The sequence below is a fragment of the Schistocerca piceifrons genome, chromosome 10 (genome assembly GCF_021461385.2).
Source record: "Schistocerca piceifrons isolate TAMUIC-IGC-003096 chromosome 10, iqSchPice1.1, whole genome shotgun sequence".
Taxonomy (NCBI): Eukaryota; Metazoa; Arthropoda; class Insecta; order Orthoptera; family Acrididae; genus Schistocerca; species Schistocerca piceifrons.
The window spans coordinates 8,233,368-8,246,731 of NC_060147.1; the positions used below are offsets into that span (position 1 = coordinate 8,233,368).

The following is a 13,364-nucleotide window of genomic DNA, read 5'->3' on the forward strand; positions in this document are numbered from 1 at the left end:
GCGCGGGGCACGTCTCCGAATGCTCGCATCTCGGATCCTCCGGGTGTCTCACTTCACAGTCAGGTGTCGTCTCACGGTTAGTGATAATTTCAAATGTCAGCAAAATTTCCAAAAAATATATTAGATATCTCTATTTATAGTTTCGAACATGACAGAGTAGCTTCCAAAAGAAAATTCTTGCTGCTACTACAACAAAGAAAAACTAATTTTACAAGAAATTTTGAAGAAAAGTAACTTTTTACTTCAGCTCATTGAAAAAACAGAACCACTGACATATTTGGACTGAACAAAATTGTGAACACTCTGACGATTAATAGATGCACGTGATACGTACTTTACCGTGAAAACACAAAGCTATGCTGAGATAAAAAATAAAATACTTTAAGGGGCGTGAAACTGTTTTGCCTGTGCAAGGGAAAATGTTGCCACTGATGGACTTGCGTTCTGTTGGACGTTGTAGGAACTTCCAGTGAGAAAGTTGTTAAAAAAATTATAAAATTAATTTTGGTAACATCTGAGACACCATTATTCTACAGTGTCACCTACGCATTTTATTTGTGAGTGCTCACGCCCCGCTGCCGGCATTTTAGTTCTGAAGCCGAGAATATATCCTGTTGTTGTTCTTGTTGTTGTGGTCTTCAGTCCTGAGACTGGTTTGATGCAGCTCTCCATGCTACTCTATCCTGTGCAAGCTTCTTCATCTCCCAGTACCTACTGCAACCTACATCCTTCTGAATCTGCTTAGTGTATTCATCTCTTGGTCTCCCTCTACGATTTTTACCCTCCACACTGCCCTCCAATGCTAAATTTGTGATCCCTTGATGCCTCAAAACATGTCCTACCAACCGATCCCTTCTTCTAGTCAAGTTGTGCCACAAACTTCTCTTCTCCCCAATCCTATTCAATACTTCCTCATTAGTTACGTGATCTACCCACCTTATCTTCAGCATTCTTCTGTAGCACCACATTTCGAAAGCTTCTATTCTCTTCTTGTCCAAACTATTTATCGTCCATGTTTCACTTCCATACATGGCTACACTCCATACAAATACTTTCAGAAACGACTTCCTGACACTTAAATCTATACTTGATGTTAGCAAATTTCTCTTCTTCAGAAACGATTTCCTTGCCATTGCCAGTCTACATTTCATATCCTCTCTGCTTCGACCATCATCAGTTATTTTGCTCCCCAAATAGCAAAACTCCTTTACTACTTTAAGTGCCTCATTTCCTAATCTAATCCTCTCAGCATCACCCGATTTAATTTGACTACATTCCATTATCCTCGTTTTGCTTTTGTTGATGTTCATCTTATATCCTCCTTTCAAGACACTGTCCATTCCGTTCAACTGCTCTTCCAAGTCCTTTGCTGTCTCTGACAGAATTACAATGTCATCGGCGAACCTCAAAGTTTTTACTTCTTCTCCATGAATTTTAATACCTACTCCGAATTTTTCTTTTGTTTCCTTTACTGCTTGCTCAATATACAGATTGAATAACATCGGGGAGAGGCTGCAACCCTGTCTCATTCCTTTCCCAACCACTGCTTCCCTTTCATGCCCCTCGACTCTTATAACTGCCATCTGGTTTCTGTACAAATTGTAAATAGACTTTCGCTCCCTGTATTTTACCCCTGCCACCTTCAGAATTTGAAAGAGAGTATTCCAGTTAAAGTTGTCAAAAGCTTTCTCTAAGTCTACAAATGCTAGAAACGTAGGTTTGCCTTTTCTTAATCTTTCTTCTAAGATAAGTCGTAAGGTTAGTATTGCCTCACGTGTTCCAACATTTCTACGGAATCCAAACTGATCTTCCCCAAGGTCCGCTTCTACCAGTTTTTCCATTCGTCTATAAAGAATTCGCGTTAGTATTTTGCAGCTGTGACTTATTAAACTGATAGTTCGGTAATTTTCACATCTGTCAACACCTGCTTTCTTTGGTATTGGAATTATTATATTCTTCTTGAAGTCTGTGGGTATTTCGCCTGTCTCATACATCTTGCTCACCAGATGGTACAGTTTTGTCAGGACTGGCTCTCCCACGGCCGTCAGTAGTTCCAATGGAATATTGTCTACTCCGGGTGCCTTGTTTCGACTCAGGTCTTTCAGTGCTCTGTCAAACTCTTCACGCAGTATCTTATCTCCCATTTCATCTTCATCTACATCCTCTTCCGTTTCCATAATATTGTCCTCAAGTACATCGCCCTTGTATAAACCCTCTATATACTCCTTCCATCTTTCTGCCTTCCCTTCTTTGCTTAGAACTGGGTTGCCATCTGAGCTCTTGATATTCATACAAGTGGTTCTCTTCTCCCCTAAGGTCTCTCTAATTTTCCTGTAGGCAGTATCTATCTTACCCCTAGTGAGATAAGCCTCTACATCCTTACATTTGTCCTCTAGCCATCCCTGATTAGCCATTTTGCACTTTCTGTCGATCTCATTTTTGAGACGTTTGTATTCCATTTTGCCTGCTTCATTTACTGCATTTTTATATTTTCTCCTTTCATCAATTAAATTCAATATTTCTTCTGTTACCCAAGGATTTCTATTAGCCCTCGTCTTTTTACCTACTTGATCCTCTGCTGCCTTCACTACTTCATCCCTCAGAGCTACCCATTCTTCTTCTACTGTATTTCTTTCCCCCATTCCTGTCAATTGTTCCCTTATGCTCTCCCTGAAACTCTCTACAACCTCTGGTTCTTTCAGTTTATCCAGGTCCCATCTCCTTAAATTCCCACCTTTTTGCAGTTTCTTCAGTTTCAATCTGCAGTTCATAACCAATACATTGTGGTCAGAATCCACATCTGCCCCTGGAAATGTGTTACAATTTAAAACCTGGTTCCTAAATCTCTGTCTTACCATTATATAATCTATCTGATACCTATTAGTATCTCCAGGATTCTTCCAGGTATACAACCTTCTTTTATGATTCTTGAACCAAGTGTTAGCTATGATTAAGTTATGCTCTGTGCAAAATTCTACAAGGCGGCTTCCTCTTTCATTTCTTCCCCCCAATCCATATTCACCTACTATGTTTCCTTCTCTCCCTTTTCCTACTGACGAATTCCAGTCACCCATGACTATTAAATTTTCGTCTCCCTTCACTACCTGAATAATTTCTTTTATCTCGTCATATATTTCATCAATTTCTTCATCATCTGCAGAGCTAGTTGGCATATAAACTTGTACTACTGTAGTACGCATGGGCTTTGTGTCTATCTTGGCCACAATAATGCGTTCACTATGCTGTTTGTAGTAACTAACCCGCACTCCTATTTTTTTATTCATTATTAAACCTACTCCTGCATTACCCCTATTTGATTTTGTATTTATAACCCTGTAATCACCTGACCAAAAGTCTTGTTCCTCCTACCACCGAACTTCACTAATTCCCACTATATCTAACTTTAACCTATCCATTTCCCTTTTTAAATTTTCTAACCGACCTGCCCGATTAAGGGATCTGACATTCCACGCTCCGATCTGTAGAATGCCAGTTTTCTTTCTCCTGATAACGACATCCTCTTGAGTAGTCCCCGCCCGGAGATCCGAATGGGGGATATATCCTACCCCAAAAAATTTTTTATTTGCAGCTCTTACTGACGCTTCATTACTGTATGTAACTCCCAAATTGACGATATACAATATACAAAAAGAGCTGTAGGTATTTTCGAGTCCATATTCCTGTAAGTCCAGGAAAATAGATTTGTGCATACAGTTGTGTATTATTTTCGACGGTATACTCCTATATGCACAGTTGTTATTATTAAGCTATCACTGCTCAAGAGGGACCCGCGGCAAACGAGTCGTCTTACGATAATGTAACTTTGTGCAAATGTCTGTAAGGGCGTGCGGAAGAAAAATAATGAATAAGCCATCGAAAGAAACAATTTTGATGTCCACAGAAGTAGGTAACATTTGTTAATAGTGTTAAAGTACTAAATTACCATCTGCATCCACGACAGAAAAGAAGTTTGCACAGATACCATTTCACTATTGTTTGCAGCACATTTTGAACAGTCAGTCACAGAGTGAGTATTCAGCAGTCACGGCACAGCTCGTGCACTGGTCAAAGATCGCACATTGCATCCAGTTTTCTCAGTCGTGGCAACCGTAACTTCCTCAACAATTCGTGGCACAATTGGCAGTCAACCTCTCCCAGGAGCAGCTCCCAAACTGCCAGTCAATTCGAACTTCCAAATTGTGATCTTGCAGAAAGAGAATGTGCCAATACTCACGAATAGCAGCACCATGTCGAGACCCGCGTCGACTGCCTGCAACTGTGACGCACACTGACACTCGTGATTCAACCCTATGCTCACATAGTTACACTAACACTTTTAACAATACAGACTTGCAATGCACAGTCTGAACATCATTCATATAAAGTTGTGTACCCGTAAGACAAACAATTTGCGCCTACACTGGTTCGAGTAACGGAAGTTTAATTATAACCACCCTGTATTTTATCTTTCTTTCCTTACCTTGTGCTCTCAAATATCTGAGCTGCTTTCATCACAGCTCATTTCTGCCCAATTTTTTATTGTAGCTCGAGTGTCCTCCCCCCTCATTCCTTAAACTTGTGAACTGCTCTCTGTGTCCATCTTAGCCTCTCAGGTTTCAGGGTATAACTCCCTCTCACACTTGTCTACCGCATCCTATTTCCCTCGACACACGATCCTCTGTCACATACTTCTTTCGATACTCGACCAGTCTATTTCCGTCAATTATTTACTCAGTTTTGGGATGGAGGAAGCATTCTGAATGCTGGTCTTTTGTTACATTTGGTCTGCATTTATTTGTCGGTTTACATCTGCCTAGTAACTTCTGTTCCCTTCCTCAAATCTGATTTCTCTGTAGTGTAATACGTTTACAGACACAGACCACTTTGAACAAACAAAATGCGAGTTAATGCTCGGTTAAAGAACTTGAATCCAAAATCTGTACATTAATCTAGTGAGGAAATACAGTCATTATTGACACAAATGACGAAGTTACTGTTTGATGATAAATTATTACTTATTCGTGTGTCCTCGTGACCTGGGAAGAGTTGCAGAGATGGAGAGACTGAGGTATTCTGAAATGACAGCAATACACAAACAATCGCCTCAAACCGAGGAGGTGGTGAGACTATGAAGGACCTAAAACAAAACACACCAATCCAGGTGTAAATAACATTGTAAACAAAAACAGAATGGAGCTTTCAACTTTTGACCAATTGTACTGCTTCAGTCAGAACTGGGTAGAGAAAATTAGATTAATTGCTTCTTAGAAGCATTTACTGAGTCATTCTTCCTGCAATCTGTACGCAATTTAAACGTGAACAAACATGAGCATGTACATGTAGATATAAGAGAGCTCTCTTTTACACGACCATTCTCGTTAAATAAATATCTTTCTGAAGACTAAATGAAAACTGAAACCATAATGTTCACTGAATGAAATGACAAGTTTCAAGAGGAATTAATTTGAATGTTGCAGCACATTCAACTTGTTTGGAGGTTGTTTTTGAATTGGAAACTAAAAGATGATCACCAGATAAAAACAAAACAACAAACCTCGGCTTTTCACCACTGATAAAGTACGTACCTTTTCTTCCTTCTTCTTGTCTTCTTCACCAATCTTCTTTCCTATGGCAGTTTCTTCATCACCCACACCAAATATATCAGTTCGCCGCTCGGCTAGCTGCTTCAAGCTCGCCTCAATTGCAGAACCTGTCGGACGGCAGAGTGTTTTAAATAACGTTAGAGAAAAAATGGGCAACCACAATTCTTTAAAGAACTGAACTCTTGCTTATAAAACAGCTTCACAATTCTGACTCATTTACAGATGAGTTAACAGGTTAAATATTTGATGTTGAGCACACATATGAGATAAAGTTTAGGAAAGATTTGAAAATAAGTTTAAAGTTTGTCAGAAATCATTAAGTGCTCTCGTTACTAATCACCAAATGAATGTAGTTAGGTAATATGCACTCCATTTTAAGCAAAATCTAGTTTTTCACGCCTCTCGATGTTTATACGTTACCTCCCCAACTGTGTGTACAGCAATGGTACGATTTTGCAGACACACTTAGAGGAATATGTGGATATTGTCTGTAAAATCTGTTGCGAATGGAGTTAATAGTAAAGAAGTAATCTATTAAAACGTCACAGTTTGATTCTACGAACAACGAAAATGCAGTACAAGATAAAAGTTTTTTCCTTTCATCCTTCTGTCAGTGTGTACTAGTGAGAATAAGTATCATCAGAATTACAAATTATGGGTAAAGTTCACTGCGCATCCCGAATAACAGATGTGGTGTGTAGACTTATGGTGCTGCGAGATAAATAGACAGAGTCTAATGGTAATATTGGTCTTACAGAGTTAAACTTTTAACATAAGATTATGCCAATAAGAAAGGAAATTCTGACAGCATTTTAATTTTTTTAATGTGGTCAATAATTTTATGAAATACTGAAAATTAAAATTTTGTTACCCCCGGCAGTCACTAGACAGGCAACAAGGAGTTGGAACCAGGTGAGTGTCAGTAATACAGACTGGGAATCAGAGAGGTAGGGGAGGGAGATTGGTTGGGTGGGGAGGAAAACACACACACACACACACAGGTGGGGGGGGGGGGGGGGGCAGGGCTGACCTGGTGCATAGACAGTCTCCTGGTTGAGCTTGTCCTGTATCTGGCGGTCACGCTGCTCCACCCAGCGGGGGTCCAGGAGCCCGATGCGCATGTGCTCCTGCACTTTGCTGGCCGGGATCTTCTCACCGGTGATGGGAGAAATAAGGACTTCGTCCGGAGCAGGTGGGCGCGTGGCCTTCACAGCTGAAACAGAAAACATACATACATTACTAAATACTGCACTCCCAGGTATCGATAATGTGAAGCTGTTCTTGTAATACTAAAAATAATGGAGACAGAGTAGCACAGATGGGAGGAATGCCATTTTTCTGATACCTAATTACCTAATACACTCCATTACACATTCGGTGGCAATATACAAACCAGTCACCGGTCTCGGTAATGAGAGATGGGACACACGAAACTTCTGAGTAACTTCTAGAATATATCAATTGTATAGCACACACTGAAGTAAATAAATTGAAGGAATTCAAGTTTTGTGACAAAAATGGTAATAATTATAGGAAAGAAGCTTGGACATAAATGATGTTCCACTTGCAATACGAAGCCACAAATGAGTTTATCAAAAAAATTACTTCACCATTAGATAGGAAAATCAAGTTGCAGGGATATTCTGCAGTCTTGCAAAAGCATTAGACTGCAAACCATGCTCTGCTGCTTTTCAAGCTCAACAGGTATGGAATAAGGGATATTGCCTTGAAATGGTTTGAATCATATCTCGTGGAGAGGAAACAAAGGGTAATAATCACATCAAATGTAGTAGATTACTTGTTACAGCGGAAAACTGTCACAAGGTGTTCCTCGAGGTTCAATCCTTGGGCCAATTTTGTTCCTATACTATATAAATGACTTCCCTTTCGATAGAAATACTCTTCCTAACCTCATTTGTAGGGGTTACATCTGCCCTAATTGAAAATGAAAATACTGACAATATACTGCAGAGTGTCATGAATACATTAAGCAACTTGGTAACAACTTCAGTCTAAATGGAGGAGAGGGAGGCAGAAGGAGGAGGGGGAGTGTGTGTGTGTGGGGGGGGGGGGGTGGAGGTAGGGAGGGGAGGTATCTGACCTTGTGTGTAGACAAAGAGAGAGAGAGAGAGAGAGAGAGAGAGAGAGAGAGAGAGAGAGGGGGGGGGGGAGAGGAGGAGAGTGGGGGGGGGGGGGCTGACCTGGATGATGAACATTTCAAAAACCTATAAGATGAGTTTTAAAACCAAACTGTCACAAACTGCAGAAATTTGTATTACTTACAATAGGCAGAATATGGAAGAACTTAACTCAAATTCCTAGGAATAAACTTAGATAGAAAATTGAACTGGAACACACACAGAGTATCTAGCAAACAAATTAAACAGCCTTGCACTTGCAATGGAAATTTTATGCAGTGATACTCAAATGGACACCAGGAAAGCAGCATACTGCAGCTATTTTGAAGCCATCATTAGATATGGCACAATTTTTTGCGCAACTCCAGACTATCCCCTCATTATACTTCTTTGAGGTGATTTTTCACCTGTGCAACAGAGCTGATTAAAAAAACCATTCTGAACACACATATCATGGCAAGACAAAAAAACTTTACTCTTACTGCACACCACTTAAAATTGTACGCTCAGACTTTTCAATATATAACCATGAAAATTCACAACAAAATGACATAATGAATAGGAAGCTACATATTTTAAAAAGCAAGTTATGCGATTTTCTAATGGAAAGATGCTACCACTCAGTGGAAGATTTGATAAAGGACAAAGTGATAGTTTGAGATGGATCCTTAAAGTGAAATAAAAACTTATGCTAGTTATAGTGGATGCAAATCCTGAAATAGAGTTAGATAGAAACCTGTATAAATTCTCCAAAAAGTAATATTGTGTGTGTGACAGATTTTAAACAAGTAAATTGTAACCCTGACAGGTCTCCTGTACATCATTTCCGAAATTCTCTACATCATCAGACGAATAAAATGCGTTACACGACCTGTGTTACTTTTTTTGTCAGCCCTTTACACTTCTAATTAAAATTCTCAATATACATTAACTTTGACTGACAATTTTACCAGTTCTCTTACTAATGGATAATAAGGTTCGGTCGACAATACGGGATGGCAAGAGGAATTGCTTATTTCTTGAACAGATAGTATAGTGGAAACGGAGGAACAACTTCCAAGTCCCGTGCCTCACTATTTTGGCAGTCCTACTGCCACAGATTGTACAGAGCTGCACGGTTGCAGAGGAGCATTTAATACAGTTTGACATAGTGAATCACCGACTGCCTTCCTCCGGACGACTCTCGGACGTCGTATGACACGGAGTAGTACGCTGCCTCGATGCCAAGCAGTACAGAGGCCACGACTCTGCAGCACGTTGACACATTTCAAACCTGCGTGGCAGCAAATGGCAGCTCTGCAGATGTCAGTCGAATCTGTACTGTACGCAGTTCGCGCCATACAGCACTTCGTCCGTACGAGGTAATCATTGTGTACATTTCGAAAGCCAGCGATTTTGTACGACACAGAATATTCTGCTGGGGACTGTTCACCACCAGTGTAGATGGCGCCGATGGCGTAGTGGCGAGTGAAAGTGGGGTTTGGGCAGAGGACAGCCCACAGCGCGAGAGGGCAACACACAAAGCCTATGATGCGTGAAGTAGAATATTACTGAAAAAGCTCTCAAAAAACCCAAACACGTTCTAGTCATACGTAAAAGCTAGAACATTCGAAAGAACTGTACCGGAACAGAAAAACAATATCCGGGCAAATTAGACTCAAAACGGCAAAGTTTGCTGGGCACATAATCAGGATAGAATGACAAAGAGTGTGTGTGAAACAACAGGGAGGACAAGGGGAAAGACAGGAACCGAGTGGGTTGTCGAACTTCGGACGGACAGGTCAGAATTGGGGATCGAGGTCGAAGGAAAGGAAAATCGGAGGAACAAATATACACCAACCGATATGCCAGAGATGGACGACAGTGAAGAACACAGGAAAAGATTAGAGTGGCACCAGTGGAAGCGACAGGAGAAAAGGACACCGAAATCTCAGAAAAAGATTAAGAGGGAAAAAGCGAGAGAATGAAGTGGTTCTGGGAGAAGAAGAGGAAAATGCAGTCGACGAAGGGGCTACCCGTGGTCCTACAGAGTGTGTAACGCATGAAGTAGGAGTAGGAATAGAAGAAGAAAAGCTAGTAGCAACACCAAAGTTAGTGTCCGGCCACACATAGACGTCACAGGAATTGAAACTGACAGTAGTGAAGCAAAATCAGAAGTTCCAAATGCCCTCCATCTTCAAATGCTCCTTTAGAAGGGAAGATACTACGTACAGTCCGAGTTTCATTCTCGAACCATCAAATGTAATGTGCACCTCAATTTTAAAAATTAAAATCATAAAAGTAGAGTTTGTTGGTTCATCACTGGTACACTAAATTTATTTTACAGTACAATGGATATATATATATATATATATATATATATATATATATATATATATATATATATATATATAAAAAGAAAGATGATGAAACTTACCAAACAAAAGCGCTGGCAGGTAACCAATGGTTGCCTCGTCAGGAAAGAGGGAAGGAGAAGGAAAGACAAAAGGATATGGGTTTTAAGGGAGAGGGTAAGGAGTCATTCCAATCCCGGGAGCGGAAAGACTTACCTTAGGGGGAAAAAAGGACAGGTATACACTCACACACACACACATATCCATCCACACATACACAGACACAAGCAGACATTTGTAAAGGCAAAGAGTTTGGGCAGAGATGTCAGTCGGGGCGGATGTACAGAGGCAAAGATGAAGTTGAAAGACAGGTGAGGTATGAGCGGCGGCAAATTGAAATTAGAAATTAGCGGAGATTGAGGCCTGGCGGATAGCGAGAAGAAAGGATATGCTGAAGGGCAAGTTCCCATCTCCGGAGTTCTGACAGGTTGGTGTTAGTGGGAAGTATCCAGATAACCCGGACGGTGTAACACTGTGCCAAGATGTGCTGGCCATGCACCAAGGCATGTTTAGCCACAGGGTGATCCTCATTACCAACAAACACTGTCTGCCTGTGTCCATTCATGCGAATGGACAGTTTGTTGCTGGTCATTCCCACATAGAACGCTTCACAGTGTAGGCAGGTCAGTTGGTAAATCACGTGGGTGCTTTCACACGTGGCTCTGCCTTTGATCGTGTACACCTTCCGGGTTACAGGACTGGAATAGGTGGTGGTGGGAGGGTGCATGGGACAGGTTTTACACCGGGGGACACGATCAAAGGCAGAGCCACGTGTGAAAGCACCCACGTGATTTACCAACTGACCTGCCTACACTGTGAAGCGTTCTATGTGGGAATGACCAGCAACAAACTGTCCATTCGCATGAATGGACACAGGCAGACAGTGTTTGTTGGTAATGAGGATCACCCTGTGGCTAAACATGCCTTGGTGCATGGCCAGCACATCTTGGCACAGTGTTACACCGTCCGGGTTATCTGGATACTTCCCACTAACACCAACCTGTCAGAACTCCGGAGATGGGAACTTGCCCTTCAGCATATCCTTTCTTCTCGCTATCCGCCAGGCCTCAATCTCCGCTAATTTCTAATTTCAATTTGCCGCCGCTCATACCTCACCTGTCTTTCAACTTCATCTTTGCCTCTGTACATCCGCCCCGACTGACATCTCTGCCCAAACTCTTTGCCTTTACAAATGTCTGCTTGTGTCTGTGTATGTGTGGATGGATGTGTGTGTGTGTGTGTGTGCGCGAGTGTATACCTGTCCTTTTTTCCCCCTAAGGCAAGTCTTTCCGCTCCCGGGATTGGAATGACTCCTTACCCTCTCCCTTAAAACCCATATCCTTTTGTCTTTCCTTCTCCTTCCCTCTTTCCTGACGAGGCAACCATTGGTTGCGAAAGCTAGAATTTTGTGTGTATGTTTGTGTGTCTATCGACCTGCCAGCGCTTTTGTTTGGTAAGTTTCATCATCTTTCTTTTTAGATATATTTTTCCCACGTGGAATGTTTCCCTCTATTTTTTTATATATATATATATATATATATATATATATATATATATATATATATATATATATATATATATATATATATATAAAAAGAAAGATGATGAGACTTACCAAACAAAAGCGCTGGCAGGTCGATAGACACACAAACAAACACAAACATACACACAAAATTCTAGCTTTCGCAATCCCACGTGGAATGTTTCCCTCTATTTTTTATATATATATATATATATATATATATATATATGAACTACCATAACAACAACATTTTTTAAGTGACCCACTGTTAATGACACAGTCCTTTTTAAAAAATAATGTCTAGCTCGAGTACCCTAGCCATATAGAAAAAGTGGGAAGCAGCATTGGCAAAGGAATATTTGCTCTAAGGAAGCTGCGTCTTTGTCTAAACGTGCCAGTACTTGAAGTGGTTTATTTTGCTTTAAGACACAGTCACATTTCCTATGGTACAATACTGTGGGGACATCAAAGCAAGGCAGCTAATGTCTTCAAACCACGAAACAAGGAAATAAGACTGATATGTAGCTTGGCATCCAGAACTCACTGTAGGCCAAGCTTTAAAAAATTACAAATTTTGTTTTTGTGTGAAGGTACCATAATTATTTGTGTAATATTTATGTTGTGTAACATTTTTCTTGTTTTTGTAATAATTTGTGTAACATTTATACTATGTAATATTGACTTTTGTAATGCCTCAGATGATCTCTGAGGTCTCTACAACAATAAAAACCAATCAATCAATCAACCTACAATACGTGTGAACAAAAGCACTGTACATTACAGGCCTTACACAACATTATTCACTAATGTCGTCATTAATAGTCTCCTCAGACGGGTCAGGGATAAGCCCACCCATTTCATAAAGCGATCCCCCTACCCACCGTTAAGTCTCAAACTGCTGCCTCGCTGCATCAAAAACTGCAGCCACTTGTTTTGCTTCATTTCTTATGGTGTCACTATACACAGGCTGCCCATTCTTCATCCTTTCACGGACAAATTCCAAAACTTTTACTTAGAGATCACGACGTCTTCCTTTACGGGGGCCAGTGAATTTCTTTCTCGTAGCAGTAAATGCAACTGATGCCAATTTCTGTTTCTTCCACAATCGAATGTTACTGTCAGCTACTCTGAGCCTTCATCCTGCTTCCTGTTAAATTTTTCAGCGTAAAGAATTGCTTTACACTCTAAAGTAGCACCATCCTTCCATTTAGTGAACACCTGAAGCGAACACACTGTGCAGTAATACACCAAAAACAATGTAATGACAGTGAGAATTACAACAGTGCACTGTGATGTAAGGAACAATACCTACATTTCAATGACAGTGCAGGTGAATGACAGACTCGAATGTAATGCGTAAATGTCACACTTCGAGCTGCAGGTAGGCACAAAGAAAAAGACTGCTGGAGATGGCTGTCACGTATGCACGACGTGTGCTTGCTTCTGTGAATGAACGTGTGTGTGTTTTTTGAAGTAGAATTTGGCTGAAAGCTAAATGTGTAACAGTCTTTTCATTGTGCCTGTTTGCAACTCAATGGGTCATCTTTATGGTGAGTAGCAAACTATCTGTTCCTTATATCGTTACACTCCGACACCAAGTTTCCACTGTTTGACCTTAACGATTGGGATGTCTCATCTGAAGACCTTAGCAACAGTTCCCATTTTTCATGTAAAATTTTCTTTTACACTGATGTGCTTTATTTCTCGC

General features: G+C 40.7%; 1 protein-coding gene across 2 annotated transcripts in view; it reads right to left on the minus strand.

The window, feature by feature from the left end:
• Positions 1-13,364, minus strand: part of LOC124719103 (splicing factor 3A subunit 1) — an 86,764-nt gene that overhangs the window by 29,397 nt on the left and 44,003 nt on the right. For both annotated transcript variants that reach the window (XM_047244796.1, XM_047244795.1), the window contains exons 9-10: positions 6,634-6,816; positions 5,586-5,710 (exon numbers count right to left, since the gene is read on the minus strand). In XM_047244796.1, the coding sequence (XP_047100752.1) occupies positions 5,586-5,710; positions 6,634-6,816 (308 nt within the window). The remainder of the gene's footprint in view (positions 1-5,585; positions 5,711-6,633; positions 6,817-13,364) is intronic.